At 46.8% G+C, this 12,727-nt stretch overlaps 1 protein-coding gene and 1 long non-coding RNA gene across 2 annotated transcripts; one reads left to right on the plus strand and one right to left on the minus strand.

Annotated features, from left to right (window-relative positions):
* Positions 1-853: 853 nt before the first annotated feature.
* LOC127327672 (uncharacterized) lies at positions 854-2,055 on the plus strand. The gene is made up of 2 exons (XR_011750760.1): positions 854-1,526; positions 1,602-2,055. It is a non-coding gene; the product is annotated as an uncharacterized lncRNA (long non-coding RNA).
* A 6,105-nt stretch (positions 2,056-8,160) lies between these two features.
* LOC127327673 (uncharacterized) lies at positions 8,161-11,118 on the minus strand. Its single transcript, XM_051354448.2, has 2 exons — positions 9,698-11,118; positions 8,161-9,009 (listed from the first exon to the last, which is right to left on the minus strand). Exons 1-2 carry the CDS (start codon positions 10,449-10,451, stop codon positions 8,369-8,371), a joined length of 1,395 nt encoding a protein of 464 aa, XP_051210408.1. The 5' UTR covers positions 10,452-11,118; the 3' UTR covers positions 8,161-8,368.
* Between the last annotated feature and the right edge of the window lie 1,609 nt (positions 11,119-12,727).

The raw sequence follows: 12,727 nt of genomic DNA on the forward strand, positions 1-12,727 counted from the left end.
GGGAAGGGCGTGGAGACGCATGCCGCGGAGCTGGAGGAGCCAGTGGGCGGCGATATCCATAGTCTGCTTGAGAGTCGAGACTCGAGACCCTCACCTTCCTTAACGGGATCCGTGGAAGCCGCGACGTCTTCTCCCGCCGATTCCTCCTCCATGGGTTCCATGGCCGCCGCCCCATGCGCCTCAAGCTATGCGATGAGACCGGAGCCAGGGTCGCGGGCGACCATTATGATGCGTTCGTCAACGCATGCCCCCCCCCCCCCCCCCCCCCCCTATGACGAGTTAGTTCCCTACTTGCCTCTCTTCTTGCTGCCTACTGGCTGGTATCTGTTTACGGATTTTGGTCTGATGATGTCTGCTCTGAAGGTACGGGATGCCTATCATTGATTTTTATTATTCGTCAGTGATATCCAGTGGCCGATTGGAAGAGAGATCCTCCTTGAGAAGCGCACCATATAAGATGGAGCACATGATTAGCTTAGGAGTAGGTTCGTGCTACCACCATCACTTCGTATTTAATATTATATTTCATGTTTTGCAATACAATATAAAGTCTTTCATGTGGTTGAAAAACTTTATTCAGATATGTACAGTAGTATAATTTTTGGGGTGCCGCTAAGCATGACTAGGTGTGTATGTTACAATAGTGCAAGATTTAACAGGACTGACAAAATTTGACAATCGTTTGTCAGATTACCTTATAATAGAAATAACAATTTTGTTACCAACTATCGTTGTTTTCTGAAGTCAAAAGAATAGCAGGGGACGGCATAAGTACTCAGCTCCCAGAGGGAAAGACAGATGAGGCAAGCAAGTTTATGCAGTGGCAACGCGAACATGGCAGCATCTCATTAATTGTGTATCATTGCTGATAGTTCGAGTTTAGATTCTGATATTTGACATCTGTTGACCTTAAAAATATGTCCAACTCCATTTCACAACATTGGTTGAAAAATGCACACCTTTGGATGGCATCATGATTTTTTCTACTATATTCTGTTGAGCCACTAGCAGCTTCAAAAATTCCCCGTTTCCAGTTTAAGGTGCATGCTCATTTACTACTATCTCTATGGTCTTACCTCTTATCTGATTGCAGCTAATGTTTATTATAGGATTTGAGGCTAGATAATATATTGTCAAATTCTAATTGTAAAATGAAAATATATAATGTCAGTCTAGCGTGACTGTCATTTATTGAGACTCCTATGACTGTATTCTGGATGGTATGTGGGTTTTGCTAGACTAGAATGACATACTTATTATTTGCCAAATTAGATTCGTATGTAAGGATAGTCTTTTATCAATTAATTTTCATCTTATATTAATGACTTCTAAAGGATTATGTCACTGTTAGATGTATATGGCCCATGAGTTGTGTGGGTCCTTCACTGAGGTAATTAGTTTGCACATTTAAGTCCAGTAAAATCACTGAGACAACAATTGAATATTCGTTTAAGTCGGAGAAAAAAGCAACACATGATGATGAATCGATACAAATGAAAATCAGGAGTCGACATGAACTTGACGAGGTAATGAGCCTTCTGGTTTACTCTTTCAATATCAATGATCAACAACAACTTGAGGATGATTTTACTATCCCCAAGGCTACAGTAGACATTCTAAAGGACCAAGTTTTTGGTTGTGTACATGTTATTCATGACCAACCATGAGCCATAGAGGTGAGTACCTGAGATGTCATGGTTCATCTTCATGTGCATACATCAGATTTGTTTACTTAATTCCAATGAAATATCAATATATCAATCTTACTTACAAGTTGCAACCTTTTGTTGTGGCGTGGCTTGGACAACACCAGCAGTGGCATCACAAAGCACTGAGTAGCATGAGGTGGCACCGCATGAGCAACAACAGCTCCCTGCGTGACGGGATCCTCCTCCCAACGGTCGGATCATCCTTCTGTGAATCACATGCTGATCAATATTTACCACTCCTTGCCTGTTGTGCGAGATATCATCCAGTACTCAAACTTTTGTCTATTGGTTTTATATTTTGGTACAATAGCTACAGTGATTAATATTTGATGGCATGCTTGTTTCATTTACTCCTTGATAAGGAAACCAATCTTATCTATGTCAGAAACCTATGTAACCTATCAGCACTTCACATATATTGTAAGCTTACATCATTCTTTGCATTAATCGATGATCCGGGATCAAATTGGAGAGTTTTTTTCTGTCTTATGTGGCTCTCTGAGCTGCCATAAAAGTAAAAAAAAAAAGGTTCTGCCTATGTACGAAGTTCTAATCTTAGCACAGTGTTTTTTTTGAATGGATAACTTCTATTATGGGTGGTTGACTCATTTTGTTAGTGCATGATGTACCCCTCGATTTTAGACATATCTGACTATCGAGATTGTCTTTCTTTTCTGTTTTCACAAGTTTTCAATAATAACCTGGCACATATTTTTCCAAACTAAATAAAATCCTTTACATATATGACTTCCTTATATCTAGGGAAAAAAATTTCATAAATCCAGAAGACTTAAACTTCCCACAAAAATGTTAAGCTACTAAGTGAAAAGCTGTTGAAGTAGCAGGGACGAAGGGAACGAGCCGGCGAAATAGAACTATCTAAGCTGCCAGTAGTTAGGGGAGTACTATCTAAGCTGCGAGTGGTTAGGGGCAGCCACACTAATTCAGATATATTCCTTTAGACCTCACCTCACACCAATAATTTAAAGGGATTGTTCTTGAAAATGTGAGAGGAAAAAAGAGTCTATGCATTACTAAGCTTTTATTTGAAGAAGCTTATGCTTCATGTGTTACGCCATTCATTTGTCTCCCCTTCCTCTCGTACATAAATACTATGCAAAACATTTGCTTTCTTTGTTGCGATCTTGTCTGATGCTACCAAACAATCTTGACATGGTATAAATTACACCCTATCTTTGTTAGAATAATAAACAGTCTTGTTGGATATATGAGTATACTTCAACCATTTGCCATCTTTATTTGTTATTTTAAAATATAACTTAAATACCCAGACCTTGATATTTAGTATTTGATTTATCAAAAACCTAAGACCTTAAAGTTTAAGAAGATAAAACCCCTACCTTAGATATTTGTAATGTACTATGCATTTTTCCTTATTTGTCAATAGTAAGTGATAAAGGTAGCTTCCAGACTGCCCTGGTGAATTAACTCACACTAGCATACCACCTTAGTTTTTCTAATTTCAACATTATTTGAAGCAAGCCATCTTGGCTTTTTGGCATTACTATTAACCGTTCGAATGTTTCCTTATTATACCATCTACTTGAAGATCGAATTAATCGCACATGGGACATCTCGTATGTACTTTGCCATCTCTAATTTAATGTTTCTCTACGAGAGTGTATTGTTCTAGCATTTCCAATTTATCTCATAAGGGTGGTCTTCTTTCAGAATTATGCCCTCTAATACCACTTCCATTATAAATCTTTGCAAAGTATTTTTCATCCATCCAGATTTAATGTACCTTTTTTCCTTTTACCAATGTAGGAGCCAGAACAAGAACTATCTTGCCAAAGATCTTCTATGGTGGATAATGACACTCTTGTAGGAGGTTTAGTAGGTAATTTGGTGTCACCTAAATTATTCTGATTTTGGTTGTCAATCATAAAATCTTTTCAATAAATATATTGTCAGATGGCTCAAGCATCCTAACTCCGAAATACCTGTAATATCCAATTTTTTTGTATTGTTTGCTAATTTAGTACCAGTACCGCTACTCTTCTTTCCATAATAGACATGCCCAGAACACGGGTGTGGACTTACCGCACAAGAGCAACAAGAAGACCTAGAACTTGAAACCACGCAGATGCAAAACAATAATATCTTGTTATTGCGTTCAATATTATTATGATGTAGTACATTATAATATTATTATGATGCAATACATTATGATATCCCTGATTTTTTTTAAATTTTCATACTGAGTTGTGAATTATGTATGTGCATTGAGAAATAAAATTTAAGGACCCGTAGCAACGCACAGGCATTTGTACTAGTGTTGGACAAAATTGAACCAGCATGGACATTTAACACTACCCATGAGAAAATGCGCCAATATATACTCTGGATTTCCCGGTCTTACTAAGGTCTAAGGAGCCTGAACACTGAAGAGCCTGATCTCATGTGGTTCAGAGTTTCAGACTCATGAGTCGTAACCCAGTTTTGCTAAATCAGCAACAGTAACGGCTTGTTACATCATCTCATATGTCAAACTAGGTGCCTCGGCGCCGTCTTTAATCTGTGTGTAGTAGTACCAAAACGAGAAAAAATCGTGCAAATTAATCCAAACTATAAATTCCACCCTGAAAATGGCATTGCCAGTTGACAAGGACTAAAAACACTTGGTCATGCACCTGGCTTCCTCACGAGCGCGTGTCCGCACTCAGGGCACGGCGCCATGGCCTGCTCCGCGCCGCTGATCTCCACCAAGAGGAGGTCGCATCGGTGGTTCGGGCAGTACGCGCGGCTGTTGGGTGGGAGCGCCCTCTCGGCGAGCCCCGCGCCCCAGTCGTTGAACACCGCGTAGTCGATGGCCTTCTTGCACTTCTCAGGGTGGAGCGCGCCGCCGCCGCACGCCGCGTCGGGGCATGGGATGGGGAGTTCGCCTGCGCGGATCCTGCCCTCCACGTACGTGGTCATGCACGGCGCGCAGAACCTGTGCTCGCAGGGGAGTCCGTGGAAGAGGTCGAAGACGGGGAGGGTGTTCTTGCAGAGGCCGCAGTCGAACGTGGGGACCTCGTGGTCGGCGAGAGGGGGCACCATGGGGGGCGCCCTCGTCGACGGGCCGGGCTCGCCATCGTCAGGATGCACGTCGGATGGGGTGAAGCCTTCGGGAACGGGGTTGCAGGGTTCAGATCTCGGAAGGCGCTCTGCTAGTTGGAAGGCTTCATCGAGGCTCAGCGGCTCCACATGCTCTGGCTGCTCATCGTCATCATCGTCGTCGTCGTCGGCGGCGAGGACGAGCATGGACTCGCGCCAGCTGTTATAGTCCCATTCTTCCATGGCGGCGAAGATGAGCGCCGAGTCGGGATGGGCAAGGAGGCCCCGTCGTATGGTGGAAAAGAGGTCGTGTTGGGTTGACGAGGACCCAGCGGCGTCTTTGGAGGGGACTGCCTGTGGGCTCGCCGAAGTTGTTGCGAAATCATGGGGATTGGGGCTCATGAATCCGGAAGTAGTGTTTGTTCCGGCGCCGCGGTTGTCCGCCATGGTTGCCGACCGATTAGCGTGTATTTCAAGGATTCTCTCATCCAACAGGGCTTCGAGTGATCGAAGACCCGGAATTCTCGAGTTGCCGGCCCCAATCTCCGCACCCTGAACGCTCTCCAAGGTCACGGTCGCTGGGACGTAGGGTTGGGAGACGGGGTCCTTCGACTTCAGATCGTAGGGTGCGGCTGTCTTGGCGCCGACACCGGCGCGGGAGGAGGCGGGGAAGTCGCCAAGCGGCATCTCTAGGGCAGCCTTGAGAGAGGGGCGATCCATGTCGCGCAGTTTCCACTCCTCCATCGCCATGAGCTCCTCCATGTACAGGCGGTGCGCCATCTCCTCGTCGGCGGCGGCGCGATTCTTCCGATCAGCCTCCTCCGTCGCTGCCACATCGTCGTTGTCCTCCTCCTCCTCATCGTCAAATATGGTCACGTGGTAGTAGATGGGGACATCGGCAGCGCCGCCGTCAGCTGGCTCGACCTGGTGATCCGGAGGTTTGGATTTTTCGTCCTCCATTGCACTAAACACGATCTTGATCTCTCCTTCACGAGAGAATTCTTCTGGCGTTGATTCGCGGCCGGCTGCCGCTGTGGTTCTGTGTCGCTTCTCGCTCGGTATTTGTATAAGCAAAGAGAAAACGAAGAAAGAAAGTCTCCCGGTTCCGTCGCTCACGGGTCTACTTGACTACTTGGGCTCCCGCGTTTCGCTTACCGACGTAGGTACGGGACACGCTTGGGGGTGGGGGTGGGGGTGGGCTGCAGCCCAATGGGCCCATGACCGAGGATACAATCCTATTTTGGGGCTAATGCGGCTGAACAAACTTAATGGTCATCACAGAACTATACTCTACCATCTCCGTTTCAATTAATAAGTTTGCATTTTTAAAAGTGACACTACAAGTTTCATCAATTTTTAGATTGAGGATTTATATTTCAGAAGACAAACGGATAATTTTGGATTTATATTTCATCACGCCGCTTCCACATGGGCCGAGTCGTGTGTTATTTTCTTTATCTTGCGGTGATCATCCACTCTAAATTCTACCGAATTTTTTTTCTTTTACTTTCACTAGTTTTTTCCATGAAGGTGAGGTAAGATGAAATAAGATTTTAGAATGAAGGTATTTATTCCGCATGAACTCTTGCCACACCCTTGCTGGTTTAAAAGTTTAAATAACCACTTGCTAAGTAATTTTTTAAAAGGAAAACATCTCAATACATAACCCTCATTGATCTTTGAGTCAACAAATAATATTCCACTTAGTCTATACTTCCTCTTGTAGCCATCGTTTTGCAAAAAAAAGAGTGATCTATAATAATCTATTTTTCCCAAACCTCTTTTGGTATCTCGATAAAAGATACATAAACATTGAAAATTTTGTTAAAACCGGGTTAATAAGAATCAGAGTATCAACATAAGAGAGGAGCTACCTATCCAGCTACTCAATTTTCTTTGTAATCTATCCTCCATAGTTCTCATTCTGCATTTCTTAACATTCTAATGGGGATTGGAATTCCCAAATACTTAAAAGGAATAAGCTCCAACCTCACATCCCAATAGGCATCTATACTTATGTTTGACTTTTTTATGTCTTGGCCAAAACAAAAATTCACTCTTATGAAAATTTATTATTAGTCCATATAATTTCTCATATATATAAATAATAAGTATCAGATTCGGCGCTTTTTCAGGCTATGGTCTAAGAAAAGAATATAGTATCATGGGCATAATGTAACATTGAAACAACCCCTATACTGTATGAGTTATTAGCCGTTCCACTTGTACATCATCTGTCGCTCGATTAATCAAGATGACTAGCATATCCGCAACAATATTGAATAACATTGGGGATAGTGGATTTCCTTGTTGCAACTTGCAACCCCTTTTGTGTCTAACCAAATATGATCGAAGCCTTTCATACATCATATAGGACCAATTAACCTTGTCACATTCTTTTTCAACATTATGTTGAGGAGAACTCCATCCAACTTTTCCCTATGAAGTTCGTGGATGGTTCCATTAGAATAAAACCACTTCCAAAAATATTACACCCTGGCTTAAGCCATTTGTGTATGTCTAACTACCGGTGTATGTCTAACTACCGATAGTGCCACCTTCCAAGCATGCTTAGTACCGATCTTTGTGAGAACATAAAGCTAATATTAAGAAGACAAATAGGACGACATTGCTGGATTTAGATAACATTTTTCTTTTCAGGAAGCAAGACTATAGTCCCAAAGTTTAGGTGAAAGAGGGGTAGCTAAGATATTGTTGGTAGAGTTCAGTGAGGAACCCCATCTGATCTCGGTGCTTTCTTCATTATCCATTTACATAATAGTTTCATACACCTCCTTATTTGTGAATTTCGCAGCTAGATATTGTTTTCCTCGTCTGTTAGTTGCAGAACAATTTTGTTTTGGGGCTCAAGCAAAGAAAAATTGTGTTGAGCCGATGCTCCTAAGAATTTCTTATAAAATTCAGTGATACATAAGACTATATTGTCCTACTATGGTCTCTGCGTCTTGTAACTGAAAAATCCGCTTTCTTCTTTGTTTCCCGTTTGTTATTAATGAAAGTACTTCGTGTTATTTCTTGCTTGTTGGATGTGCTTAGCTTTAAATTTTTGAGTCTACTTAGACTCCTCGGTTGTAAGTTTTGTTAACTTATCATTAGTTTCTCTCAGATTTTTCTTCTCCACAAAATAATGTTTAGAAGAACCTTTTCTTTCTTGTAAACACTGCTCAACTCAACTTTTTTGCCCAGGCCCTAAGAAAAATCTTGATTTGCCAAATATCGATTGGATCATTTCCATGAGAAACCGAGTTCCATTCCTTGGCTATTAAGTTGAAAAACCTTCTAATTTAAACCATCATAGTTGAGAGGAGAAGGTTGTCTTATTTCCTAGGTGAGGTTCTTCACTTGAGTTGTGCGTGATCTCACAAGCACGAGAAATCAAATGTTAATAATCAATTATTAATTATGCCAAGGAAAGCATCCACTACTACTCCATTCGATGGGTAATTCGGGGATACTTCTACTTCAGCCTACAATTAATTAGATAGATATGTAACATCATCAGTGAGACAGGAACACATGAACTAAGACCAGAAAAAACCTCCTGAAGAAGCTTGCTACGAACTAATGAGCTGAGGTGATCACGCCTTGTACACTACGACGAAGCATGGGAGTATGGCTCTAGGGTTGAACACCTCCAGCTCGTCCAGGCTAGAGTACACCCCCGCCGTCCCCGCCACCGAGTCGTACTCCTCCGACGTATCCTCCGTCTCCTCCACCGCCGTGTTCACCGTCTCCTCCGTCACCTGGCAGGGCGACGGCGCCACACGCTTCACCCGCCCGGCGATGACACGGCACACCAGCATCGCCCTGCGCTCCCCGCCACCCTCAACAGCGTCGTGCGCCCGGCCGCTGGTGGCCATGGTCCGCACCCCGCCCCCCTTGGCGAAGCCGTCCCGGACGATGCCGCACGCGACGCAAGCGGCGGCGTCGCAGAGGTGGGTGGCCCCGTTGGCGCCGAGGGAGCACGCGAGCGGCGCGCAGTGGAAGCGGAGCAGCTCGTTGCCGTCGGCGGTGCACCGCGCGCCGGCGCCGGTGAGCGCGAGGGCCTTGGCCTTGACGGCGTCGCGGTAGGCCTCGAAGCGGGCGAGGACGGCGGGGGCGTTGTGCACCTTGAGGATGCGGTCGACGGCGCACACGGGGGTCTGCTTCTTCAGCCAGCTCGACTGGAAGATGATCTCGATGATGTTCCGGCTCGTGTCATCCCCACCAAGCTCCGACACTGCACATTATTGGTCAAGAAAAGAAAAGTTTACTGAAAAAATGTTCATACTAGTACTAGGTTAATTAACTAACTGTCTTCAATAAACCAATTGTCCAAAAAAATGTTCATACAAGATTAATTAACTTATTATTTTAGAAACATATGCTAGTAAAAATATGCTGATCAAATTTCATTGAAACTGCTGTACACTAGCCATAATTTTTTAGATGAAAGTACACTAGCCATGATGACAGGAACAATCTTTTCATGTGTCTACAGTAGATTAATGCATAAGATAAGCCTTGATGACTGTTTGCAAGACCACTTTGCTGCATGCCATCCACAGTGATTAGAGACCATCATCATCAAAAGTAACAGGAATAATTAAAAGCACACCATCATGCGACTCTCACTTTCACACAGCATCATCAGCAGAAAGTAGAAACAGATCATAGCACCAAAACTGCTGACCATGCATAAACTCATTCCTAAAGCTTCAGCTAAGCATGATGTAGGCAGGCACAACAATTTTATCTTTGTTCAGACTTTAGATATAATTTTTGTGGCAATTAGATACCACAAAATATAAAAACAAAACCATGAACAAACAGTGTGCTTCGACAGCAGTTGAAGATTTAGCAAGAGAAGGAAGAAGCACGAGCACTGTAATGGCGGCCGCCATTAATGAGTAACACTGTAACAGTACCTGCGTGCCTTGTGGACTGGTGGAGGTTGAGGCTCTCGGCCCTGACGAAGACGTCGCCGCAGTCGGGGCAGGGAAAGATGGCAGCCCTCATGGAGCCGCTGCCGCTGACGGGGTCCACCACCATGTGGCACTCGTAGCACCCCGACAGCCTCCGCAGCCTGAACGAGGACCCGCCCCCGCCCGTCGTGGACGAGGACGACGACGTCGTCGACCCCCAGTGCCTCGAGGAGGAGCCAACGCCCGTCGCCTCGCTCTGCTGTTGCTGCTGCTGCTGCTGCTGCAACGGCTTCTTCACGCGCCTCTCGCTCCCGCCGCCGCCGCTCACCGACGCTCGCCGCTTGCACGGCTCGGCTGCCGGCGCGGGCTCCGGCCGGTGCAGCATGACCCGCCTGGGGCTGGCATCCCGGAGCTTGCAGATGGAGGCGGAGCTGCATCCGAGCGGCTGCCTGTTGTTCTTCTTGTAATTTCTGGCAGCGCTGGTGGCGTCCTCGGCTGGCGGTGGGGCGGTGCCGCGGTGGTGATGCGCGGCGTTGCTGTTTCTGCAGGAGAAGAGGCTCCTCAGAGCTAGCCTGTAGGAAGGGCTCTCCGCAGCAGCAGGCTCTGCTGCGCTGCCATGGCTGCTCTGCTTCTTGCTGTCTGCTAGTTTCTCATTGTCCGGCTTGGTGGCGGCTGCTGTTGCAGTTTGCTTCTTCTTCCTCGTGGTGCTGGTAAAGGTGGTGGTTTTCTTGGCTGCTGATCTGCCTGGTTCCACCATTGCCAGGGAGGGAAGAAGCTGATTTCCTAGCTCGGATTCGTCCGTCTGAGATCCTAATTTCCTAGCTTGGATTTTGTGACAGAAAGATGGAGATCAGATGTGAGTGTGACTTGAGGAGGAGCTGTGATATGATGGTGCTGGGATATCAATGGGAGGGATGGATGATGGCTCACATCTAAAGTGGCCGGCTCGCCCGGCTGCTGCTTTATGCTTTGTGGGGAGACGAAGAAAGGAGCCGGCCAGCCAGCTAGAGTGAGAGGGGAAAAAATGCATGGTTACTTTACTATGTGTTTGGTTGATGGCTTGGTAGGGATGGGATGGGATCATCCACACTTCGAGGATAGGAATCTTGGATGGTCCAGTTTTCAGCTTTTGTTTGGTTCGGAAGAACAAGGACGCGGTTAGGACGAGCTGCAATCAGCTTAGATGGTTAACAACAAGCCTAACAACACCGTAGAGACGCAGGAAAGGTGAGGGCAAGGACAAGCATATGGAGCGGCGGCTTCTCGTGGCGGCTTGGCCACCGCCGGCTCCCTGTTCTCGGCCGGCCGCGACTCCCGCAAAATCGGCCGGCTGCCGCAGACGTTGAGGCAGGCTGGCGAGCTTGAGGCCTGCGGCTTCCCGTGGCGGCTCTCCTATTCCCGGCCGCCGTCGGCTCCCTGGTTTTGGCCCGCCGCGGCTCCCATAAAATCAGCCGGCAGGCACGGAGTTGAGGCGGGCGAGCGAGCTTGAGGCCTGCGGCTTCCCGTGGCGGCTCTCCTATTCCCGGCCGCCGTCGGCTCCCTGGTCTCGGCCCGCCGCGGCTCCCATAAAATCAGCCGGCGGGCACGGAGTTGAGGCGGGCGAGTGAGCTTGAGGCGGCGGCTCGGCGAGTGGAGAGCCTCGACGGCGGCCTACCCACGCCGCCACGACGCGCGAGTTGGCGGGCCTCGCCGGAGGGAGGCCTTCCCACGCCGCCACGACGCGCGAGGTGGCAGGCCTCACCGGCGGCCTTCCCACGCCGCCACGAAAGGGGCCGGCGCTAGTTGCTTCTCCCACGAGCGCTGCTGGTCGGCATCGACAAGGGAGATCTCCGATGGGGCGACGACGGTGAGCTCCGATGGGTCGACGAGGGAGAGCTCCGATGGGGCAGCGGCGATGAGCTCGGATTAGCGCTAGGGAGAGATTAGGAAGCCATCCACAAATTAGAAAAACGTGGATGAGGAGGTTCGGCCAATTTCAGGGGATCACTTGAGTCAGCATATTTGGAGTATATTCTCTTCCGTGGATGGTACCATCCCTCTTCATTTACAACCAAACGCATCCATAATTAGGATCATCCCATCCCATCCCTTCTTTGGTCTGGAACCAAACGCACTAGTCACTCACTCTGTGGATTAGCAATGGCGTGGCATCTAGCATGGCGTTGCGTCATAAGCTCATAATCATGTTTAACTTGGAGCAGGAAGTTTGGGACTTGGGGAATTGAATTGGTTACTGAAACCGTACGTCTAGGGCTTGATGAGAATTCATAACCTCCCTCGGCCATTGGAATCAAAGAAAGAGTGGGAACATGCCACGAGCCAATTCTGTTTAAAATTACTGACGGGCCCTGAACCGAATGCACATGTTATAGTAGTATGATGCAAATCTCCAGGAGATCCGAGAGAGCACACACACATACATATTCCTCATCATCATGTTATGTGGCTGCTCATGGTCGTGGGTGACGATTCCAAATTATTCTCCCACTTGCATACCACATGAAGGAATATGTTCTGGAAATTTAACTGAACTTGCTGAAATTTTTCTCATGTCGTGTCGAGACAATTCAGCCGTGCAGTGTAGCTAAATTCAGTATAAGACGACGGCGATGGTGACTCCACATAATCTTGCCTTGGACGGGCATGCGTTCATCGCCGGCCGTTGTCCGGTGGTGTCAGGACAAGACATACTGTCCAACTGGCTTATAATGTATCTATCTGAATGACTTACTCCTTATACCTGAAAAAGGACTCCCTGATTGAGTGGTGGTGCACTATCGTTAGTGGCCATGGCAGGGATTGCAGACTGCATCGTGAGTTCATGTCCATCGTCCTGCAAAGGATAAAAGATCAGAGAGTGGTGTGGAGATTATGGGCGCGTACGGCGCGGCAAGGTCCGTGTGCGCGCGCGCGCCATTGCATCGTGTTGGTCTCTTGCGAAGTGGATTGCTGCAGGGTTTCGGATGAGAAGATCGAGGACAACAGGGGAGGCGTTTCTTCTTGAAACTTTAAACTAATATTAACCGCCATCCT

Source organism: Lolium perenne, chromosome 1, assembly GCF_019359855.2.
Source record: "Lolium perenne isolate Kyuss_39 chromosome 1, Kyuss_2.0, whole genome shotgun sequence".
Lineage (NCBI taxonomy): Eukaryota > Viridiplantae > Streptophyta > Magnoliopsida > Poales > Poaceae > Lolium > Lolium perenne.